At 44.5% G+C, this 25,143-nt stretch overlaps 1 protein-coding gene across 8 annotated transcripts in view; it reads right to left on the bottom strand.

The window, feature by feature from the left end:
• SETD4 (SET domain containing 4) overlaps nucleotides 1–24,565 on the bottom strand; it is a 96,403-nt gene extending 71,838 nt beyond the window's left edge. For 2 of the 8 annotated variants that reach the window (XR_010749333.1, XM_066370251.1), the window contains exons 1-10: nucleotides 24,426–24,565; nucleotides 22,885–23,109; nucleotides 19,561–19,729; nucleotides 19,004–19,099; nucleotides 13,755–13,792; nucleotides 10,180–10,268; nucleotides 7,686–8,115; nucleotides 5,506–5,680; nucleotides 2,151–2,232; nucleotides 1,246–1,326 (exon numbers count right to left, since the gene is read on the bottom strand). Coding sequence is in view for 7 of the 8 variants with exons in the window: in XM_066370251.1 (XP_066226348.1) it covers nucleotides 1,246–1,326; nucleotides 2,151–2,232; nucleotides 5,506–5,680; nucleotides 7,686–8,115; nucleotides 10,180–10,268; nucleotides 13,755–13,792; nucleotides 19,004–19,099; nucleotides 19,561–19,633 (1,064 nt within the window). In the remaining variant the exon portion in view is untranslated. Of the gene's footprint in view, nucleotides 1–1,245; nucleotides 1,327–2,150; nucleotides 2,233–5,505; nucleotides 5,681–7,685; nucleotides 8,116–10,179; nucleotides 10,269–13,754; nucleotides 13,793–19,003; nucleotides 19,100–19,560; nucleotides 19,730–22,392; nucleotides 22,485–22,521; nucleotides 22,777–22,867; nucleotides 23,173–24,425 lie in introns of those variants that run through there. The other 6 variants (XM_066370252.1, XM_066370254.1, XM_066370256.1 and 3 more) reach the window with 6 other exon arrangements.
• Between the last annotated feature and the right edge of the window lie 578 nt (nucleotides 24,566–25,143).

The raw sequence follows: 25,143 nt of genomic DNA, 5'->3' as shown, positions 1-25,143 counted from the left end.
GGCGGGCCACAAACCTGCCTGAGTCTTTCAGTGAACAATAAGAGGGACCCAAAGACACAGAAAAGGTTGTCTGTGAGACAAGACCAAACCGTCTGCTGAGAAGAAGCACCATCTCCGATGCTGAGATCAGGAAATTACTTTCTCCCCAGGTCCCCGCAGAAGAAAAGGAAGCAATGTTACAACATAAGAGGCCTCACTGCATGGACGCCAACCACTTGTAGGCACTGTGCTGGGCAATTTCTAGCATTTAACCTCCCATCCACACTAGAGGACAGCTTCCCCATCTTCAGGAAGTCCTCCCTACACACAGTTTCTCTCCTGAGCGTTTGCTGCATGGTGCGCCCTGCTCCCTGGCTCCCTGACAAGCACCTAGCTCGGGGGTAGTCAACCTTTTTATATCTACCACCCACTTTTGTATCTCTGTTAGTAGTAAAATTTTCTAACCGCCCATCAGTTCCACAGTAATGGTGATTTATAAAGTAGAGAAGTAAATTTACTTTATAAAATTTATAAAGCAGAGTTACAGCCAGTTAAAGCATATAATAATAATTACTTACCAAGTACTTTATGTCGGATTTTCGCTGTTTGGCAGAATAAATCTTTATAAAACAACTTACTATAGTTAAATCTATCTTTTTATTTATACTTTGGTTGCTCCGCTACCGCCCACCATGAAAGCTGGAACGCCCACTAGTGGGCGGTAGGGACCAGGTTGACTACCACTGCCCTAGCTGAAGGAGCTCCAGGCTGGGAGGCACGCGGCCACAGGAGCTCACAGTCCTTTCCAAGCTGTGGGAAGGACCAAAGGCCTGACCAGGACACATGTCTACACCAGAGACTCTTCAGCCTGTCTCCCCCATGGAAACAGCCAGGACTCTCTGTGATCAGGGGTTTGGATCTGTCTACCAGGCAGAACTGGGCAGGCGGGGGGCAGTCAGGAGCTCTGTTGGATCCTGAGAATAATCCAGCTCCTCAGACTCTCCTCTGGAAAGCGTCAATGCCCACACCTTTGACCCTGAAAAAGGAGTGGCAGCCCCACCAGGGGGAATACCTGAGTAGAGACAACTAAGTTCTCCGGACCACGCACTGCCAATAACACAGAAACCAAATTCCAGAAGTGACCACTGAGAACTGGAACACCCACTGTGTGGGTGAGTGACATAAAGGATAAGCAATCCCAACACACACGACACAACAGCTTCCAGATTGTGATTACAGCCCATGACCAGCACACGTGGAACTTACAGTTCTTCAACTCTCAGACACAGCAACTTCAGAGCTGTGAGGAGCCTCCAGGATGGTCCATCCCATCCAAATGTCAGATTTCTGAAGTAGAAAATAAGGACAAATCTGTCATTTCCGCACTTCATCACACCATGACAAAGGGCTAAAGGCCAAACTGTTTTTCTAAAGCGGCCACTAAACACTACGTTGGCCTGGGATCTTGGTCACAAAGGCAAAGAGAGAAGACAGACTGCAAACAATAACAAAGCCTGAGTTATAGGAAATTCTCCGGTTGTGTTAAAAAAAAAAAGTAAAAAGCTATTTTCCAATTTATTTTGGTAGCAAGCTGAAGTTGGATGAGTGGGGTCACCAGGAAGGCACGTGCCACAGGTGACAAGTAAGATAAAAGAAGGGGCAGCTGGGTTACCCTAGGGACCGAACACATGGCAGCCACCACACAGCAAACAGCCCTCACTCTGAGGCTGGGTTATTTATAACTTAATTTTATCTACAGAAGGAAATCTGGAAGGGAAAGCCTTATTCCCCATTTATCCCATTTGGTGAAATCACACAGCCACCCCATCCTCAGAGCCTATGCATGTTGCCAGGTGACTGAGTGCCACCCCACCTCACCACATGTTAGAGACAAACTCACACTGGGCCGCTAATTAACACATACAGACAGGAAGGACTCTCTTCTGGTATTGCAAGCTAGTATCTTATATCCCTGGATAAGTTTCTTGACAAGTTTCTTACACTCCGGTGTGCCCCCCATCAAGCACACCTCCCACCACAGTGAGTGCTCAATCAGTACCTACCTGTCAACTCTCAACTCAGAAGGTACCTCGTACCTACAGAAACCCTAACCCACAATTTTTTCATCAAAATTTCCTGAGGGAATAATTTTGAGAGAAAGAAACACTTACTCTAGAAATTCATGATCCTTTAAAATGGAAATCTTTTTGTTCATCTGTTTATCTGATGATGGAAGATATTTAACAAGCATATCTACATAAAAACAAATCAGACTGAGATTTAGGGTACAGTTTTTAAAAAAGAGAGATTTAGGGTGTAATTCAGACAAAAGTATAAACTTGTCCTTCTCCACTTATTTTCCTTCCCTTTGGCAATCAAGACACCTGTAAACAGTTTTACCTAATTCACCAAAAAAAATAAAAAAATCTGTTCTTCAAGTCCAACTCCATGAGATTGTTCTCAGCTCTAGAAAAGCTACGAGAATTCCAAGGCAGGGGACCAAACATCCCCAGCCTCAGCTCATGTTCCCACTAAGCAAACCAACCGACAAAATCAGGTAATTAAGACCTTTGCGGGACTGCTGGGAAGTTACACCCACCAAAATTATAGGCTCTGCACAAACATAAAAAAATATTTACAGCATTAGTTTCTAAAAGCCAGAATTCACACTGTCTGGATACCTGTGATTAAGATCATACCCAACTGACAGTGAATATGCGAAAATTAACGAACCTCTGTGGGGCAGTAGGGTCATGAGGGATTTTTCTTTTTTTAAGTAAGAGGGTGAGAAGCAGGAAGGAAGAGGGACAGACTCCCATATGTGCCCCAACCAGGATCCACCCAGTAAGCCCCCTATCAGGAAATGCTCTGCCCATCTGGTGCTGCTGTTCCATTGCTAGGCAACCAAGCTATTTTTAGCACCTAAGGCAAGACCATAGAGCCATCTTCAGCATCCAGGGACAACTTGCTTGAACCATTCGAGCCATGGCTGCAGGAGGAGGAGAGAGAAAGAGAGAGAGAAAAGGGGAGGTGAAGGGGTAGAGAAGCAGATGGTGGCTTCTCCTATGTGCCCTGACCAGGAACTGAACCCAGCACTTCCACATGCCAGGCTGATGCTCTACCACTGAGCCAACTGGCCAGGGATGGGATTTTTCTATTTTTAAATTTTCTTTTTATATATTTTTTTATTTTTTAACCCTTTGAATAGTGAGTTTCTTTCATGCTCACTGACCTCCATAAGTTCTTTTTCAAAATATGAAATTAGTTCCAGTTACAGTTTTATTAACTTAAAATAATGTTTGTTTGATAACCAATTTATTGAAACAAAAAGAATATACATTTGCCTTTTTTTTTTTTTTTTTTTGGTATTTTTCTGAAGTTGGAAACGGGGAGGCAGTCAGACAGACTCCCGCATGCGCCTGACCGGGATCCACCTGGCATGCCCACCAGGGGACAATGCTCTGCCCACCTGGGGCATTGCTCTGCTGCAACCAGAGCCATTCTAGTGCCTGAGGCAGAGGCCACAGAGCCATCCTCAGCGCCTGGGCCAACTGTGCTCCAATGGAGCCTTGGCTGCGGGAGGGGAAGAGAGAGACAGAGAGGAAGGAGAGGGGGAGCGGTGGAGAAGCAGATGGGCGCTTCTCCTGTGTGCCCTGGCTGGGAATCGAACCCGGGACTCCCGCACGCCAGGCCGACACTCTATCACTGAGCCAACCGGCCAGGGCACATTTGCCTTTTTTAATGTTGCTTTACACGTGTACGATCATACTCTGGACGGTCAAAAGGCACAAAGACATACATGAACATTTGTACTACTCAAAGGGTTAAGTATAATAACTAACAAATATGGCCCACAAATCAGTATTTTGTGGTCATCAATATTAAAGTTTTCCGCCTGAGCAGGTGGTGGCGCAGTGGATGGAGTTTGGAACTGGGACACAGAAGACTCAGGTTCAAGGCCCCAAGGTCGCTGGCTTGAGCACAGACTCACCCAGTTTGAGCATGGGGTCACTGGCTTGAGCATGGGATCATAGACATACCCCATGGTTGCTGGCTTGAGCACAAAGGTCGCTTGAAGCCCAGGGTCACTGGCTTGAAGCCCAAGGTCACTAGCTTGAAGCCCAAGGTCACTGGTTTGAGCTAGGGGTCACTTGCTCTGCTGTATCCCCCACCCCTGGTCAAGGCACATATGAGAAAGCAATCAATGAACAACTAAGGTGCCACAACAAAGAACTGATGCTTCTCATCTCTCTTTCTTCCTGCCTATCTGTCCCTGTCTGTCCCTCTCTCTCTCTCTCTTGCTAAAAAAAAAAAAAATTAAAGTTTCCCTATACTATGAGGTTCATCTCAAAGCTAGTTTCCTGAGACACCCAGCAAGGCCCTGTTTTTGCTTTTCTATTTTATTTTGATAAATAACATTATTCTTCTCCCTACAGGAGGGAGTAGTGTCACCTCAATCAAGTTTCTATTCCCACTAGACTTATATCAAAACTATTTTAATATACTTGGCAACTCTGGCCATCTCTTCCTGGCCTGGAAAACTGTTCGTTTCTGTGCTGCTTCAAGAGGAGGGGGTCAGTCTTCTAGGTCCAGTTTTTTCATACATTTGGAACTTTCATAGCATAAACTTAATAGCTAAATTAGTATCTTAAAAATATGAATATCAACGATGATGGCTAGTTAATAGGTCACAAAAGAATATAAACAAAATGAGTACTTCATCATGGCATGAAACCCTAAGACAAGGACTGTGTAAAACAGTTATCTCTGTGCTGAACACCATGCTTTACACACAGTAGGTACTCAATAAATATGTACTACTTGTTGCTTTCTAATTCTAGTCCAACTGTAGTGACAGTGAGATGTCTCACTCAAAAATCCCCTTTCCACCTGACCAGGCGGTGGCACAGTGGATAGAGTGTCGGACTGGTATGCGGAGGACCCAGGTTCGAGACCCCAAGGTCACCAGCTTGAGTGCAGGCTCATCTGGTTTGAGCAAAGCTCACCAGCTTGGACCCAAGGTTGCTGGCTCGAGCAAGGGGTTACTCGGTCTGCTGTAGCCCCATGGTCAAGGCACATATGAGAAAGCAATCAATGAACAACTAAAGTGTCACAACAAAAAACTGATGATTGATGCTTCTCATCTCTCTCCGTTCCTGTCTGTCTGTCCCTATCTCTCTCTCTCTCTGTCTCTGTAAAAAAAAAAAAAAATTTTTAAATCCTCTTTTCTTTCCATCTACTGACATATTTATGTCCTTAGCACAGTTCCCTCCATTCTAACGAGTGACCCAATGCAGTCAAACTCCCCTGGGTTCTTCCTATCCTCAGCAATCACACCTTCCCTGCTTTTCCTTCATGATGCAGTCACTTGGGCAGTAAAGAGTACAGCCAGCCCTACCTAGGAGAAAATAAACAATGATATTCATTTTAAGGTTTTCCATTTTTATTATAACTTCAAATAACCTCAACCTCAAAAGGGAAAAAATTAATATCATCCTAGTGGTAAGAACCAAAGTCAATCCCCACCTTGTGAGACAGCAACACAAGCTTGGGGGTTCTGGGGCGGCACGAATCCATACTCCAGCAGCAGCTGCCAGTTGTCATGGGGGCCGTAACAGATGAACACCTCTTCGTGCTGTCTGCAGCGTGCACCTGTTCTAATTTCATAACAGCGAGTTTCCTCATTAAATGCTGCTTTTACCTAAAAAGTCATTAAAGAGTTTTTTAAAGCAAAACTTACAACTAAAAAGACTAAGGTATTGTATTAATTTAAGCCAATGCCCCTTTCAAATACTCATCACTGAAGGTAACCACACGTGAGGACAACACACGTCACCCTGCGGTCTTGCACTCGCCTCCATCGCCCCACTGGTGAGGGAGCCCTGCCCCAGGGTTCTGATGGGCCAGCACATGGCATCTGACAATGGACATCATTACATCACAGCCTGGGGGAGACACAGCAAACCACACAGGGCTGCACTCGGAAGCAGAGCCACCAGCAGGGCCACAGGAAGCAGGCTTTGTGATAACAAGAGGTTACTGGATCTCCTGGTTCCCACAGTAAGATGTGACTTGCTTGTGTGAATAATTTCTAAGGCTGGCAGGGAAGTGAAACCATTAGGCTGAGGACCAGGCAGGGCAGCTAGTCTGGCTGAGAGAGCAACTAGCCAGGTGGGGGGAATGTCCGATGAGAGCAGAAACTTGCCATCAGGCCTCTGGGGCCCTGAGGCCCACAGCTGTCGTGGCAGCACACAGAATTTTAAGTCTTACAATACACGGCCTTTGAGCATATTGGCTGATCCTGTTATATGAGTTTTGAGACAATTTTATGAGTTGAAAGGTATAGACAAAAAGAACAAGACAACCTCTGCTGCCCACAATGAGTGGGTACAAGCAGAAATCTCAGCACAGTGAGGCTGAGTAATAGGCTAAAACACCTACCTTGCAGCATCAACAACTGATTACGGCCATGGTTTGGAGTTTCATGACAAAAGCCAGTAGTGCCACACTTTAGAGCAAAGGTCGGCAACTTTTCCCATAAAGGACCAGAGAGTAAACATTCAGCCCACCCAGGGGCCCTGAACCAGGTCCTTCAGGCTGTAGTACATGGTGTCCCTATACTCAACTGTAAAATTACTGGTCTGGAGTATGAATGCACTAAGAGCCCAATAAAAATAGTCACAGCAATGGGGACTGAGTCTCTGTGCCCAGTACCCTATTGTACTACACATCTTCAACATTACTTCATCAACATCAACCACAGAAGCAGAAGCACCCTTCTAAACTCGGCCTCCTTCGCTCGATGCTGTTAGAAATGCATCTCTCTCCAGAAGTAACAAGCAGACAAGCAAGGAGGTTGTCCTGGCTATGGAGAGCACAGCAAGGCCTCCATGAGCTCTCCTCACAACGGCAGTGGGCTAGCCAGGTGTCACAGGTCTTCTCAGGGTGGCATGGGGCATGAAGAGGACAGTATGAGCATGGGTCCCAGCCAGTGTGCCTCCGGGTATACCGAGTGGATTATAGGCGAGCTGACATACAGACACCCTCTGCCCTCAAAGCAGGCCTTTACCCAGCAGGCCCCACAGACAGACTCATCTCCTTTCTGTGCACAGGAGCGAAGCACTAGGGAGCACGATATCTGGGACTGTCTCCCAAAGCAGGATTTTTTAATGACTTCCCAGACTCCTATTCCCCAAAATACCTATCCATTCCATAAAGGTTTATTAAGTGCCTACTACACGCTAGGCCCTGCACTGAGTACTGGGGTTACAAAGAGGAGTCAGGCAAAGTCCCCGTTCTCTAAGACAGCACAGCTTGAAGGGGGAAGACTTAAGTTAATCAGTGATCATAGCAAACATAAAAGCTGACAGCAATGCCACCAAGTAACAAGACAGGAAAGCAGCCAGACTTCAGTCCCAGTTTTGGAAGAGGAAGACTGTGCAACACAGGTGGGTAAGGGAGGGTGGGCTGCTGGTGAAGACCGTCCAGGGGCTAGTGAGCCAGGCTCTGCGAACCTTGAGGGCAGGGGGACACAGGGCAAAGGGAAAGGACGCCAAGAAGGAAAACAGGGTTGGGAGAAAAGGCAGGAGCATACCCAACAGCAGGCAGGTTCACCTAACTGTGGTTTTGCTCACTATTCTAGGTCACAGGCTCTACATGCCGGAGTCCTTCCTATCGAAACAGCACGTGTCCCCTTGACGACTCACCTGCACATGCGGGCTGTGATTCAGCAGATCCAGGTATGGGGCGAGTGCGCAAGTGTCTGGCTCTGTGGAAAAGCACTGCCTCCGCCCACGCTTCAAGTACACAGCTCTGGTGTTGACTGTGCACCAGGCCCACAGGAACGCACTGTAGCTGAAGATGCTCTCAACAGCCTCAGAAAACAGAGGCTGCAGGGAATAGAAAAAGTCCCTGGAGGAAGTAAACAACTCATGCACACGGCTTCTCTGCTCTCTGGCCTGTGCTTTCAAAGGTTTGGGAAGAAGAGTCACTACTTCCGGCTCCAAACAAACAGGGCAGGTGTAGGCTTTTGGTAAGGTCTCCAGGTACGGCTTCCAGGAAGACCAATCCCCAGCATGCTTTTCTGCAACTAAGAAGGTGCACAGAGCCAGCAGGGGAGACAGAGGAGGCTTCCACCTTTTCAAATGAAAAGCCAGATTAAAAGAATTACTCGTATTGGAAGACACAGCCATCCTAGTGGCCTGTCCTGCTCCCAGGGACTTGGCCACAGTCAGCGCTTGCCCAGTTCACTTCTTGGAAGGCAGCTATGCTCACCACTATACCACCAACGCTTCGCTTAGTTCACTTCTTGCACCCATGTCTCCCTTCCTCAAGGTTTTCCCCTGCAGAGAACACCCCAGCACAAGTGCTCCAAGCAGGAACAGACCCACTAACCCAAGTCCCAACTTTGTCTGCAAGACATTCCTTTCTGCAAAACACCCCTCTGCATCTCTTTGCTTCCAACTTAGTTCTCCAGTTTTCAAGATTTTGCTGGAAACTCACTTTGTTTCACTTGGATAATGATATAAAACTTGGTGGGGATAAAACTTATGGAAAGAATCTAGACCTCCCCCTTCTACTGAGTATATGCAGCTACTTCAATTTTAATCCTAAACTTACCATCTCTGTTGCAGTATTTTTATTGCAGTTTTTTATTAATTTTATTTTTTGTATGTGTGACAAAGACAAAGAGAGAGACAAATAGGGACAGACAGACAGGAAGGGAGAGAGATGAGAAGCATCAATTCTTCGTTACGGCTCCTTAGTTGTTCATTGATTGCTTTCTCACATGTGCCTTGACCGGGGGGCTACAACAGACCTAGTGACCCCTTGCTCAAGCCAGTGACCTTGGGCTCAAGCCAGCAACCATGGGGTCATGTCTATAATCCCACGCTCAAGCCTGCGACCTCAGGGTTTCGAACCTGGGTCCTCCAAATCCCAGTCAGACGTTCTATCCACTGCGCCATTGCCTGGTCTAAGCTATTTGCAGTTTTTTTTAACTGTTCCCAATAAAAAAATCTTATGCTGCATGAATGTGTTTAGAAAAGTTTACATTAATCATTCCTAGTCCAGATTCCTATATTGCCATACATTCTACTCAAAATTTCAGAATGATACAGAAAATATTAATGCTAAGAGCATCCTTGCCTCTACTGAGGCCAATATAGATACATCACCCCTCAGGCCCTGGCCGGTTGGGTCAGAGGTAGAGCGTTGGCCCGGCATGTGGAAGTCCTGGGTTCAAGTCCCAGTCAGGGCACACAGGGGAAGTGCCCATCTGCTTCTCCACCCTTCTCTCTCTCCTTTCTCTCTCTCTTCCCATCCTGCAGCCAAGGCTCCACTGGAGCATTGTTGACCCGAGTGCTGAGGATAACTCCAAGGCCTCCGCCTCAGGTGCTAGAATGGCTCCAATTGCAACAAAGCAACTTCCCAGATGGGCCGAGCATCACCCTCCTGGTGGGCATGCTGGGTGGATTCCGGTTGGGTGCATGTGGGAGTCTGTCTGACTGCCTCCCAAATTCTAACTTTGAAAAAATACCCCCCCCCCAAAAAAAAAAAGATACATCAGCCCTTTTTCAAAAGCAAGCCAAGAGGTCGGGAGTGAAAGGGGCGGACACATCCAGAACTTACCCTCAGTCAAGAAATAATACAATCTTTCACCCTCATAATTTAGAAACCCCTTCTGCTCAGCATCTCCCGCACTCTGCCCTCAGTCCCCCAAACAAAGGCCCATTCTAACAAGAGCCAGAAAACAGCTCCACTCCAACCCTGGCCTCCTCTCTTCTATGCTAAATAAAACTCACTCTTTCACAGTGTTGGCAGCCTGGAAAGAAAAGTCAAGCAAGTACAACAAGGGTAAAAATAAAAGAGTTGAGCTCTACTGTGACGGAGAACAGGCTGCTGTGTGTCAGAGCACTCGGCCGTGATTTACCTGGTATCCCCTTTAACCTTCATTTTCTGTAAGTGACAGATCAGAATTCACACTCACCTCCCAGGAAGCCTTTTCAAAACCCTTAAAACGCAGTTTACAATGAATGAAGAACAAACTCCATAGACCAGAGGAGACCCTAAGCATCATTTCAGGTATCAGCTATGCACAGGGGCTGGGTCCTTGTGAACTGTCTTAGGTGACATATATGCCAATGATACAGACTTTAAAGGAGGAGCAGGTGCACCAGGTGAGCATGTGTAGTCACTTACTTAGCAATGTACGCCCCTAAGTAGCTCCTAATCACAGTGTCCGTGGTGAGCAGGCAACTCTCAGGCAACGAGATAATCACCTGTCCCTCCTTACCAAAAAAAAAAAAAAAAAAAAAAAGTAAAGTTTAGAATGCTCATGCTATGGGGAGGATCTGTGAGTACACATCTTTTAACATCCGTGATTCCACTATCATCTACGAATAACCCAACCACAGACCACCAAAGAGCCCACTACAACTGATTCCTGAGCCCAAGTCAGCAGATGGTGGCAAAGCTGCTCAAATGCAGATACAATGATCCCAACAGGAATTGAAGGTCAGTTATGTGACTGATCCCTACCACCAATTAGACTTTCACCAGAAAGGAATGTGGAAACATTCTGACAGCCCAAATCATCAAATTGTTCCTTCACTTTCTTAAACCTGGAAACTGTACTACCTTAAGGAAACAGACAGAAACCACCACCCCAAATTCCACCTGCTGCCACCCCACGTTTCCAGTGACTATCCCAGGCAGTGGCCTACGGTCCATGTAACCTGTGCCCACTAGCTAAAGAAAGGGCAGCCCCCCAGCACAAGGTCTCATTTTACCATCTGCAAAACTACAGTTTCCAGTTCCTCCCACTGAGACAGAAATAAGGAAAGAAAGTAAGACGTCAAGTAACAGACTCTAGACATAAATAAAGCATTAAGAGTCCAGATGCAAGATCCTGCTTCCACTATAACTGGCATCTAAGTTAAAAGTCTCAGCCAGAAACCATCTGTGTTCCATTTCTGATTTCCTCATCTATAAATCGAGATGAAGCTAGATGATCACCACCATGCCTTCCTGCCCAACATCCATAACTTTCTGATTTTTAAAAAAGCCACTTGATAAAATGTTGTATACCTTGAGTGGGGTAAATCTCTTCATCATCAAAAGTCATTAAACTGGACACTTAAAATATTTGTATTTCACTACATATAAAATACATCTCAATTTTCAAAAAGTTTAACAAGTCATATTTAAAAGTACATGTAAAGCAACTACCAATTATCATTTCATGATCTAAACAAAAATAACCCATAGCTACTGCTTAATATAAGGTCTACCGGAAAGTTCTGTCCGTTTTTGGAATAAAACAAAATATAAATTTTTCTTATTGTCAATAAACTTTATTAAATAATATAATTGCCATTATTATTAATGATTTCTTGCCAGCGTGAGGGCAATTTGTATATCCCATTTTTGAAAAATGTTTTATCTTTTGATGCAAAAAATTGAACCAGTGCTTGTTTGATATCTTCTTCATTTTTGAATTTTTTGTCCTTCAAAAAATTTTGTAAGGACAAAAACAAGTGATAGTCGGAGGGTGCTAAGTCCAGGGAATATGGTGGATGCGACAGACATGCTTCTGTAGCATTTCTTCCTTGTTGAAATTCGTAAAAATTACAGTGGCGTAAATGAACTTTATCAGTAGCCATGGGTACACTATCGCTTCACACATAAGACTAACGTGAATCAACTTTGTTTTAGTTAATTTGCTATGTCAGTATGTATACATTAAGTGATAAAAATAGAGAGGCACACATGTGCCAAATAAACGTGCTTACGTATTGAAACTTGTGATAGAAACGGACAGAACTTTCTGGTAGACCTTATACATAAGAGGTATATTTCTCCTCAAATTCTGCAACATAATGAAGTCAATTACATCTCCATTCAAAAAATAAAAATATTACACAACAATGTAAAGATGGTAAATTTTATGTTATATATAGTTTGCCACAATTAAAAATCATAAAATAATTTTAAAAATTAAAATAGCACAATAGAATTACATTAAAAGTTAGTTCTTTACACCATATATATGTACACACTTGCGTTTTATAAAAACTAAAAAATTAAAAATAAATTAACCCTAGCCAATGGCTCAGTGGATAGGGTGTCATCGTCCCCTCCCCCGCCCTCCAATCTGGCTTGCCAAGGTCGCAGGTTAGATCCCTGGTCAGAACACTATGAGAAGCAACCAATGAGTGCACAACTAAATGGAACAACTAAGTAGAACGAGTTGATGCTTCTCCCTCTCTCAAATCAATGGAAAAAAATTTTATTTTTTAATTAAAATAATTTTAGATAAATTAAAAGTTAAAAATAAATTGAGGAATTAATTTGCAGCTTTACAGAATTGTGTATCAGATGTCTTTTAAGTAGCATGGACTTAACTACAATGGACCCTGGGAATCATCTATGCCATTCACCTCCTCGCTTCCAGGCCAGGAAACAGAAGCCAAGAGGGTTAGGTGCCTCCTCCTACCCTCTAACCCCTTCACCCTCCAAGGGGCTCAGGCCTCCTCCCTCTGCTTGCTCAGCTCTACCTACTCTACTATGCAGTGTCTCAGATCAGAACAGCTCCCTCCCCTAGCACAGTTAAAATATGATGATTTATAAAGTCTGATGTGGCACAGCATGCTTGTGGTCTATGCCAACAAGCCTTCTCTCCCCCTCACCACCTCAATACCATCTGGGTACTGACAACAGATCTCGCCTCCCTAGCGGCTGTCTGGGGCTGCACACCTGGTCACTAGCAGGTGACCTGAGACTGGGATTTCCCTGACAGGAGGAAGTCTGTCTTTCCTCACCATGCTCAGCCCTGCTGCTCACACTCCATGAGATCCTCACGGGACCTGTGGGTGTCCAGCTCCCTTCAAGGACATGGGCAGAAAGCTAAAGAGCCTGGGCCTCTGACAACCCCAGGACACCACACCAGCCATGTCTGCCCACACAGGCATGTTCATACGACGGCAAAATAAACTTCTGCTTTTTTAAGCATTTTGACTTTGGGTTTGTCTTTTTTTTTTTTTTTTTTTTGTATTTTTCTGAAGTTGGAAACAGGGAGGCAGTCAGACAGACTCCGGCATGCGCCCGGCACGCCCACCAGGGGACGATGCTCCGCCCACCTGGGGCATTGCTCTGCTGCAACCAGAGCCATTCTAGTGCCTAAGGCAGAGGCCACAGAGCCATCCTCAGCGCCCGGGCACACTTTGCTCCAATGGAGCCTTGGCTGCGGGAGGGGAAGAGAGAGACAGAGAGGAAGGAGAGGGAGAGGGGTGGAGAACCAGATGGGTGCTTCTCCTGTGTGCCCTGGCCAGAAATGGAACCCAGGACTCCTGCACACCAGGCCGATGCTCTACCACTGAGCCAACCGGCCAGGGCCTGGGTTTGTCTCTTGTATGCAACAAATTTAATTCTCAGTGACAGAGTTGTATCTATTAGGTAAAAAATGTCTGTGTGTCAAATATTTTTTAAGATTATATTTATTGATTTTACAGAGAGGAGAGAGAGAGATGGAGGAGAAATGAGAAGTATCAACTCATAGTTGCTTCACCTCATTGATTGCTTGTCATATATGCCCTGACCAGGCAAGCCCTGGGTTTTGAACCAGTGACCTCAGAGTTCCAGGTTGACACTCTATCCACTAAGCCACCAAAGGCCAAAAGGCCATGCTCAAATATTTCTAATTCACTTGATTTAAACCACAAAAATAAAGCAGCAAAATCTACTTAGGGTTTTGAGGATAAGAGAGAAATTCTCACCTGCAGAGATGTTCTGCTCATCAGCCCTCTTCCTGTATCTAGGAATACAGGAACAGAAAAAGGGTAAATCCTACTGTAGCTTCAAAGTCTCAGAGATAGTATTTTGAACAAAAGATGTGAATGAACTTCAAAATTCCACAAAGATGAAGCTGGTGTCTTGTATCCTTTGACTCAGAGAATCAAGAAGCTATTCCGAAATGCCCTGACCTCCTTCTGGGTTTGTAACCCTTGGAGGGTGACAAAGACCATGCACCTTCTACAGATCTAATGCTGGGTCTCCTACAGGAACCTGTAAGCTCTCTCCCCTGGGGCCTACCAGCTCAGGGGTGGGAAGGCTACTCTTAACACCCTCCCAACCTCAGAGGCCTCAGACCACTTTTACCAGATCCAGCTTTCCCCAGTAATGATCTTGAGACCTCTTGGGCTAACTGACCAGTGAAGCCCAGTCGGGTCCCACAAAGCCTGTGGACTACATCCTCCCTTCCTTGACCAGGCAACCCATGAGACTGGATGTTCACCTCAACTGGGCAAGCTCGGTGGGACAGACTCAAAGCCAACTGCTCCCTGAAAGCGAAGGCCTTGACAGGAACAGTCACAACAATGGTAACATCACCAGCTGTACTGTCACCACGTCCAATATCCAAAAGTTTATAATCCAGCCTCAGCCTTCCCTGCTGCAACAGTCAGAGGACAGTTCTTCTGCAGGTACAGGTGTAACATGACCAGTAATTACTATATGGGGTCTAGAGGATCCATCTCTTCAAATTCAGTTCTTGACCTTTTTTCTCATCTAGGAGGGACTATAATTCGGCAAATGTCGGTCTCCACGGGGCTGCTGGGAGCTCCTGACTCAGAGGAAAGTTCCTGTATCACATCACAAATCAATGGTCTGGCAAGTTTGACTTGATGAGTCCCAACTCATCTCCCCACCCAGAAGACCACTGCCTGATCACACACATGGTTTTAGTTTTAAGAGCTTATTTATGCCTGACCTGTGGTGGCGCAGTGGATAAAGCGTCGACCTGGAAATGCTGAGGTCGCCGGTTCGAAACCCTGGGCTTGCCTGGTCAAGGCACATATGGGAGTTGATGCTTCCAGCTCCTCCCCCCCTGTCTCTCTCTCCTCTCTGTCTCTCTCTGTCCTCTCTAAAATGAATAAATAAAAGTAAAAAAAAAAAAAAAGAACTTATTTAATTTCTTGTGTGTGCCCCATGGTGGAGTTAATCATCCCTTCCTAAAATCAATTACTAACAAAATTATTTTTTCCTCAGGAGTCACCCTGTAAAAGACTTGTATGATAATTTAAGGGGAACATTATCTCCAAACATTTATGGGGTGACCAAAAATAGGTTTACAATTGTAATACAAATTGTAGAAAAATACCAACAGAATGCTGCCCTGAAACAAGTCTCTGGGGTGGACTGTGGAATGCCGAGTCCTGCGGGGCAGCACTGCCCTGGCAAGCACTGATAAGGCTGTTTAAAGGAAACAGCTGATCCCTATGGCCGTTTCCCTACACACCTGAAAGGTATTAGTTAATCATCTTTCTCTGCACCTGAATCCATTCTAGGCAAATTTGACCCAGGCTCTGCTAATTTGCTTTATGAGTTAAGAAACGAATAAATATGATGAGGCTGCAAAGATCTGGGCTCTCAGTGCTAGAGGCTGGGAGTCCCCTGTGCCCAGAGATGGATTTAAGAGCAGGCACAACCGGCGTGCACCATGGACTCCGCCTTCTGAAGGGCCCCACAAAACCCCAACTTTACATTTTTTTTAATGTAAGGGGCCTAATATTTTCTTCTGCACTCAGGGCCTCAACTGACCTTAATCCACCTCTGCCTGTACCCATCTTTTCTCTGTTGTGTCTTGTGTGCTTTTTCTTAAGTCCTGCAGCACCTTCGTTTCGGGCACACCCATTGCTGAGGTGGTCTCAGCAACAAATAACAAATAATAATACAAAAATAAATCTGTTATGCATATTCACAACTATAAACCTACTTTTGCCCACCCTGTATAGCAGTGGTAGTCAACCTGATCCCTACCACGCGCTAGTGGGCGTTCCAGCTTTCATGGTGGGCGGTAGCAGAGCAACCAAAGTATAAACAAAAAGATAGATTTAACTATAGTAAGTTGTTTTATAAAGATTTATTCTGCCAAACTTAGCGAAAATCCAACATAAAGTACTTGGTAAGAAGTTATTATTATATGCTTTAACTTGCTGTAACTCTGCTTTATAAATTTTATAAAGTAAAGTTACTTCCCTACTTTATAAATCACCATTACTGTGGAACCGGTGGGCGGTTAGGAAATTTTACTACTAACAGAGATACAAAAGTGGGCGGTAGGTATAAAAAGGTTGACTACCCCTGCTGTATAGGAACACAACATGGCATATGGGGTAAATCTGGAAGCTACTTTACCTTTATTTCTTTTTTTTTTTATTTATTTATTTTTTACAGAGACAGAGAGTGAGTCAGAGAGAGGGATAGACAGGGACAGACAGAATGGAGAGAGATGAGAAGCATCAATCATTAGTTTTACATTGCGCGTTGCAACACCTTAGTTGTTCATTGATTGCTTTCTCATATGTGCCTTGACCGCGGGCCTTCAGCAGACAGAGTAACCCCTTGCTGTAGCCAGTGACCTTAGGTTCAAGCTGGTGGGCTTTTTTTTCCTTTTCTTTTTTTTTTCTTAAACCAGATGAGCCCACGCTCAAGCTGGCAACCTTGGGGTCTCAAACCTGGGTCCTCTGCATCCCAGTCCGACACTCTATCCACTGCGCCACCACCTGGTCAGGCTACCTTTATTTCTGTAATACAATGTTCAAGGTTGGCAAGCATATCGCAAAACCTCAACTTACTAAGGCAAGGTAGGCAGCGACCACTAGGATCTTATAAAAGTAAAGCTTACTACAGACTTGCTACTGCCTTAAAATTTCTGCTATCATAAATCCACTAGGTGCTCAGACATGGCCAGTGCTTTGGGTAAGAGGAAATACTGCAGTCAGTTCTGAAAGCATAAATCACGTGAGAATCTGAAGGCTGAATCCTTCTTGCAACTTAGGAGCCTTGCGCTACCACAAACTATGATTTAATTCCCCCAAACTTTGGACATTTTGACAGACTGCCATATGTGTTTTTTCCTACCATACAGTGATTAAGAGCTGAAGATATATAAAGGACTTGGAGAAGGTGTTATAGACGGAATGTCTGCCCCCACCCCCAATTCCCATGTTGAAATCCTAACCTCTAATGTGATAGTAGGGCCTTTGGCAAGTGATTAGGTCATGAGGGTGCAGTTCTCATAAGTGGATTTTACTGCCTTATAAAAACAGACATGAGTGCATCCTCCAGTTCATGTGAGGACACAAGGAGAGGATGGCAATTTGCAAACCAGAAATCGGTGGTGGCAGGAACCACCAGGCACTGAATCTGCACACATCCCCAGAACTGTGAGAAGTAAATGGCTGTTTAAGCCCCCATCTGTGGTCCTCCATTACAGCGGCCTAAGCTGATGTAGACGGAAGGCTCTGGCCCCAGAACTGTAAGCAGTGGGCTCTGATCATGGCCAATCACTCCGCTTCCGCTTCTCCATGACCATGAATCTGTAGGTGAGACCACAGTTAACTCTTCACTGCTCCAAATTATAAACAGATTACTTCTTTTCAGGTAGTCCATTTATACTGTATGCCACTTCGGGCTTGATAATTTTAAGTTTATCCTTCTTAAGGTAAAGTGACACCCAAGGAGCAGGCAGGCCTCAGGCACAGTGTGTCCGCTCCTGACTCGTTTCTCTTGATCATGTGGGAAGAACTCCATCCAGTAAAACCTAAGATATGCCTTTAGTGACCATTCCTTGACACAAAGAAATAGGAAGTTAAACATTGTTACAGGCTGACAAATGTGATTCACCATCATTAAGTAAGAGCAGTTGTAATAGAAAATGGTTCAAATCAAGTATCTTAGCCCAAAGTCATCGTGTCTAACTGATGTACGGGTAGCAACTTAAATATCACCTAACTCAACCAGGGGCACACGGTAAATTATTTATCTTGGGTGACGTATAAGGACGTTAATCTGCTCAAAATTAAATAACCTGATGGCTTCTTGAATTGAATAATCATTTTAATGGCTGAGGGCAACATTCAGAAGCACATGATTTAAATTTTCTATCAGGTAAAATGCCTGCACCTGACCTGTGATACAGACTTTCAAGGCCCTAATCACACAACTCTCTCTGCTACAGCAGACCCAAAATCCTTCTGAAGAGCATCTAGGTCCTCTCGCCCACTTCTGGACAGAGCTAGGCTGGCTTGCACACAGGCACACACCCACAGCAAACTGCCCAACTTCTGTGAGAATGTTCCAGGAGAGAATGCTAATCCAAACTCCATGACAAGCTGCTCAATTCCCAGAAAAGAATGTTAATCCAACTTCAACAACAAGCTCCTCAAATTCCAGAAGAGAATGTGAATCCAGCTCTGCTCAGGTGACTGTTAAAGCTAAGGCCACAAAAGGCTCCTCCTCCAGCCCCTGGGGAGCAGAGTTACAGAGCAGCTGTGGCCTCCCAAGGACTCCTGTCCTCAAGCCCCACATCAAAGAACAAGCACGTCTACCGGCTGTTTGGAACCTCTCTCCCCTCAGAAAACTATCCTGCCTCACCTGAGCTACGGGATAATCCCACCAGCCTGCATAGTTTGAAAAGTCCCATGAAACTACCACAAGCATGTTGATGAGGACACCAGTCACCACACTATACAAATGTCTTCTCTAAGAGGACCCCGTGAAAACATTTCCCTCAAGTCTAAATTCTAGGATGCCTGCAGTTCTGAGTAAACAATTTAGGTTTACAGAACACTAAGGTTCAGGCAACTGACCCTATAATTTTGTCTAGGTTGCTGGAAAGATGCATCAGATCTGTGGCTCACCTGTGACAGGTGCACAGACTCTTATAGTCCTGACTTTTTTGGATTATTCTTATCCCTGCCTTCGCCTTATTTTTTACTCTCATTTCCCTTTTCTAATTTTACTTTACCATTTTGGAATTTCTCCCCACAAGCCACTTCAATTTACTTTTAGAACAAGGTAAAGTACATTAATCCATCTTCACAAACATCATAGCTACAAGACAGGAAGCCTAACGTACAATATAAGCTATGCTCCCAAAGAGAATATAGCCACCTGCCAAACTGTCACCTGTGCCAACATGTCTCATGTGACAAAGGTCATGAGAACTAAATGCCAGACTTACCTGGAAAACAAGCAGGTACTAAGTTTGTATCTTCAAACTTCCTGTCTTTCAGCCACTTCTTAAGCTCTATAAATTCAGGCTTGTGACTCTCACTCACTAATCAATGGAAAAGAAAAATGGTGATTAAGATCACTATATAATCAGATCACCACTTAAAAAGAAAATCACGCCTGACTTGTGGTGGCGCAGTGGATAAAGCGTCGACCTGGAATGCTGAGCTCGCCGGTTCAAAACCCTGGGCTTGCCCAGTCAAGGCACATACAATAAGCAAGAAACAAGGAACAAACAATAAAGTAAAACAACTATGAGTGGATACTTCTCACCCCACCACTCTGTAAAATCAATAAACATATCTTTAAAAAAAATAAGAAATACACTCATACGTACTCCCATGAAGGTTAAAAAGAATTAACAATACAATCTCAAAGAGTATTCTTTAAGAAATATTCCCTATGAACATTGCCCATGTGCCTTTGAGAAAAGCTATGTGCATCTGATAATACCAAGCAACAAAAGATTTCTCTTTTCAAAACTGGCACCAAAAGTGAAAACTATACCTCCTCTTGATTCAGAACTTCTGAAGAGTTTTCGTCTTCTGATACGACTTGTTCTTCCTCTTCTCTTCTTCATACTAAAATTGCAGGTTTTGTTTAGGTGCCCAATCTCAAGTAAAAAGCATTTCCTTTGCTTTTCCCCACAGTGTATGATAATTACTGTTCTTTGTACCTATATAGATTTAAATAAACAAACATATTATGCGGCAAACCATTTCTCTAAAGCATTTTTGTATACAAAACATTTATACTGAGAGCTCAATCATGATTCCTTGTGCAGTAATGGAATGCTCATTATATTGGTCCCTGACAGGGGTCCCCAAACTGCGGTCTCCTGAGGCCATTTATCCGCCCCGCCGCACTTCCGGAAGGGGCACCTCTTTCACTAGTGGTCAGTGAGATGCCGCAAAGTGCAGCGTGGCTCACGTACAGTACTACTTCCGGTAACGCTGGATGCACCCGTCACAGCTCCAGAAGCGCGTCATATCACTTGTTATGGCTAGCAGTGACAAATATGGAACCGGACATTGACCATCTCAGCCAAAAGCAGGCCTATAGTTCCCATTGAAATATTGGTCAGTTGGTCAAGGCACGTATGAGAAGGCAATCAATGAACAATTAAGGTGTTGCAATGCGCAACGAAAAACTAATGATTGATGCTTCTCATCTCTCTGTCCCTGTCTATCCCTCTCTCTGACTCTCTCTCTGTCTCTGTAAAAAAAAAAATTTAAAAAAAAAAGAAAGAAATATTGGTCAGTTTGTTGATTTAAATTTACTTGTTCTTTATTTTAAACATTGTATCAGTTCCTGTTTTGTTTTTATACTTTAAAATAAGATATGTGCAGTGTGCATAGGGATTTGTTCAGTTTTTTTTTTAATTTTATTTATTTTTTACAGAGACAGAGAGTGAGTCAGAGAGAGGGATAGACAGGAACAGACAGACAGGAACGGAGAGAGATGAGAAGCATCAATCTTTAGTTTTTCATTGCGCGTTGCAACACCTTAGTTGTTCATTGATTGCTTCCTCATGTGTCTTGACCGCGGGCCTTCAGCAGACCGAGTAACCCCTTGCTGGAGCCAGCAACCTTGGGTTGAAGCTGATGGGCTTTTGCTCAAACCAGATGAGCCCGCGCTCAAGCTGGCAACCTCGGGGTCTCGAACCTGGGTCCTCTGCATCCCAGTCTGAGGCTCTATCCACTGCACCACCGCCTGGTCAGGCTGTTCAGTTTTTTTTTATAGTCCGGCCCTCCAACGGTCTAAGGGACAGTGAACTGGCCCCCTGTGTAAAAAGTTTGGGGACCCCTGCTCTAACAGTTCTATCTTGAGGTCCTATAGGCTAAACACTAATTAATTGTGGGAATCCTCATAATTGATTTGATAATAACATGCTTTGGTGACTTACACATCTCAATTCTAATCAACATTTACTAACCACCAACCTAACCATACTTCTGAATAAACAGCAGCCATGAAGCCGTCCTAGAGGGAGGAAAAAAATAAACGGATCCTGAGGTAAATCGGATTAAATGGGGGTTTGCAATATATTAGAGAGAATGACAGCCAAGAAAGCAGACAAAGAAATGATCATAAAATCTAAAATGGTCACTAGTTTCTATTATGTTACTTCTCTGGAAACATAAAAAATGAAACCCATTAAAAACAGCAGGATTCAGGAAATGGAGTATTATGCAGCCATTAACAGGGAGAAAATAATATCTTTTAAAATGTCCAAGATCTATTAAGTGATAAAGTTGCAGAACATTACAAACTCAATGATCCCTTTCAGGTTTGCTTTTGAGCACATAATATATATTTTAAAAAGCCGAGGATTTAAGGAAAGATATTCAAAGGTGTGCAAGGGGAGCGGGCTTTATTATTTTCATATCCTCCCATTGTGACATATACAGTGTGCCCATAAAGTCATGGTGCACTTTTGACTGGTCACAGGAAAGCAACAAGAGATGAAAGAAATGTGAAATCTGTGCCAAATAAAAGGAAAATTCTCCCAGTTTCATACCTATTCAGTGCAGTTCGATGTGGGCTCACGCACAGATTTTTTAGGGCTCCTTAGGTAGCTATCCCGTATAGCTTCTACAGACTCGTCACTGACTGATGGCCTACCAGAACGGGGTTTCTCCACCAAACTGCCAGTTTCCTTCAACTGTTTATCCCACTGAGTAATGTTATTCCTTTGTGGTGGCGCTTCATTATAAACATGCCAATATTCACGTTGCACTTTGGTCACAGATTCGAATTTATAGCAAGCCACAGAACACATTCGAATTTAGCGAGCCACAGAACACACTGAACTTTCCTCTGTACAGTCCACATCTTGTCTGGCATGGCCGTGGGCTGCTCCACTGTATACACGGTGTTATGTAATCATCTGCACATGCGCACATGCTGCCACATCATCCTACAGAAACTGGGAGGGTTTTCCTTTTATTTGGTGCAGATTTCACATTTCTATCGTCTTTTGTTGCTTTCCTGTGACCAGTCAAAAGTGCACCATGACTTTACGGACACACTGTGCGTGCACACGCATGGCATAGTATGAATATTACTTGTGTGTACATTTGTGCATTGTAACCCCACAACTGTCTTTAAAATCTACTACCAATACAGGACAGAAGTGAGTAACAAGAGAAAAGCTCCAGGCCCTATTAACATCCCACTTGGCCCTGGCAGGGTCACTGTTCCATCTACCAAGAATTGGCTAGTGGGGTCGCAAGGTCCACCCGCTGTCTCCCGGCTCTCCCCTCTGATGCCCAGCGCTGCGCCCGCATATTGACCCCAGCCCGCAGCACGCGCGGGTCCCGGGAGAGCGAGCCTTACACCTGGCGCCGGGGCACAGTCGGCCAGCCGCAGCGTGGTCCCTCCCAGTCCGCAGACCTGGACGCGAGCGCCTGCAGTTCCCACACACCCAACTCCTGTGCCGCCGCAGACGGATGTATGGCCTCATACCCGAATGGTTACAAACCTCCCCCCGCCAGCGACTAAGCAGCGGCTTCTCGGACGCCAAGGAACAATTTCCGGACCCGGAGAAGGTATGTACTACGAACTCAGTTCTTTTTAAACCAAAAGATTAAAATGTTCGAAAACTTCTAGTTGGAGTCCATTCTCGTTACCCGGGCAACGGGAGGCCCGGCTTTAAAGTGCTTCCGGTTCATCTCGGCGCCAGGAACAACCCCCAAGATGGCGGCGGGGCTACAGGCTTGAAGGCAAATGTAGGCCAAAAACACCACCCTATTTAACCACAAATTAAATAAACTGGCCGCAACAGCAGAGGGAGAGGCGCCGTCAAGCCCACCTTGAGTCCTCACTAACCGAAGCCAAGTCCTCCGTGGCTAAGCGCGACGTTTACTCCGCAGCGGACTTCCGCCTGGCGCATGCGCAGTGGGTTCCAGTTGCGCCAAAGTCGCCCAAACCAACCTTGGTCCGGGTGCCCCGAAGCAAGGCTAAGAAAACTCAGGGAACTGCCGGCGGGGAACCTACGCTCTGAAGAGCCAGCCTAGAGAAAGAACCTCACAGGCGTGCATAAGAAATCTGACCCTCAGGCAAGCACCCAGCCCGACCCTTTGGTCCCCGACCTTGGTCTCTGCCAGAATAAACGAGCCCTAGCAGCCAGAGCCTCCACCCGCCCCCACTTGTCAGCCTGCCCACCCCGCCGCTTTGCTCCGCGAGCCCCACCCCCACTTCACCCTCACTGGCCTAGCAGTTCCGGGATCAGCCTTGGAAGGGAATTTCTTGTCGTTTAGGTCAGTGGTGGGGGCGAACTCGTTAGTCAGCAAGAGCCAAATATCAATAGTGCAAGGGTTGAAATTTTTTTTGAGAGCAAATTTTTTAAACTTAAACTATATAGGTAGGTACATTCCTTACCGAGGTAGCGCCCGCACGTGGTATTTTGTGGAAGAGCCACACTCAAGGGGCCAGAGCTGCATGTGGCTCTTTTAGGTAGTAAATACTCATACCTTCCTGAGATGGAGGTAAATTTCTGCCCCACCCACCCCCACCTTGAAAATGAGATTTGCTTAGTGACTTGTTTCCAGAGTACAATGAAACGTGGAAAGTGGGGTAAAGGAACTTTAAGGTGGAGAAACCTGGCAAGCAGTGCAGTGGCCAGGTGATGAAGGTTCACATCGTCAGTGATTAATTATTTATGTAGAGAGCATGCCCTGAGAATAGGGAGGGTACTTTACCTCTCCAAAACCCCATAACCCCAGTTCTTCCTTGAAAAAAACAGCAGACAAAACCCAAAACACCTGATCAGCACTCCTAAACTCTGTCAAGGTCATGAAACACAAACTGAGAATCTTTCATAATCCAGAGGAAACTAAGAAGACATGATGTTAAATGTAATGTGATGGTCTGTAGGGAATCCTGGAACAGAAAGAGGATGGGGGGGGGGGAATAAAATTCATATAAAGCATAGAGTTTAGTTATAACTAACTTCAATGTTAGTTTCTTGTGACAAATACCATCATAGTAAGATGGTTAATTATAGGGGAAATTGCGATATTTAAAAAAAATCCATTCTAAAATTAAAAAGTTGATTGACAGGAAAAGAGGGGGCTGAAAATAGATGGTTCCAGATTTGGACCAAGAGTCAGTGATGTAATAAAAAATCAAAGCTTTCTCTAATTTTCCACACAATACCCTCCTTAGGGAGTTGGCTATTCACCTTTTAGTTTGTTTCCTCATAGTCAAGATAGTTGCTGCAGCTCCATTCATCACATTCTCACACAAATACATTCAAGACAAGAAGAAGAGGGGTCAATGAAATGGGTATTTTACTTTTATGAGGAAGGAAGATACTGTAAACTATTTTTCTAGGTGGGAATTGACAAAGATTCTCTCCTTGTGCTGACTCTAGGTGGCCTCTTCTGACCCTTCACCTCAACAAAGCATCAACCTCAGCCTATACAATCTAGACTCAGTATGAATGATTTCATCCACTCCATTTCTGCACATTAAAAGACTTAAACAAGGGTGACCAACTTTTTTACAATGAAAAGGACAAAAATAAATTGAAGAAAACAATATCGTAAATAAAATAAACATTTTATTCATTGCAATAATACACTATAATATGATAAATGCATAATAAAAACATTTGTAACATTTTATATTGTAATTATGCTTACATGCCTATTAATTTTTAATAATTGTAAGAAAAAAGTACTCATTTAGATACAAATATGTCACATCACAGGCAATGGATCGACTGCATTGATTGAATATGGATATTTACAGATTAGTCGGTCAATATCAAAAAGGAGGACATGTAGGAGGACACTTTTCAGGGGAGGACAGAACTTACAAAAGAAGGACTTTCCTCCCTAAAGGAGGATGATTGGTCATCTTACTTAAGCACTAACATAGTGCTTTCTCTAAAAGCTCAAGGCCAGCTTCCCTAGGATAACCCTAGGCCCCCAAAGGAGCTCAAGGCTGCCGAAAGAATTTACTATTTGTTCTAGGTAACACTTGATGATGGGCCCTTTATCACCCTTTCTTAGAGCATTCACTAAAAAGGCTTACACTGTGAGAATCTTTGCTGTGTGCATTTGAGATATTATGTATCTCCTA

The sequence above is a fragment of the Saccopteryx leptura genome, chromosome 2, assembly GCF_036850995.1.
Source record: "Saccopteryx leptura isolate mSacLep1 chromosome 2, mSacLep1_pri_phased_curated, whole genome shotgun sequence".
Taxonomy (NCBI): Eukaryota; Metazoa; Chordata; class Mammalia; order Chiroptera; family Emballonuridae; genus Saccopteryx; species Saccopteryx leptura.
This window is presented reverse-complemented; position numbering and strand designations above follow the sequence as displayed.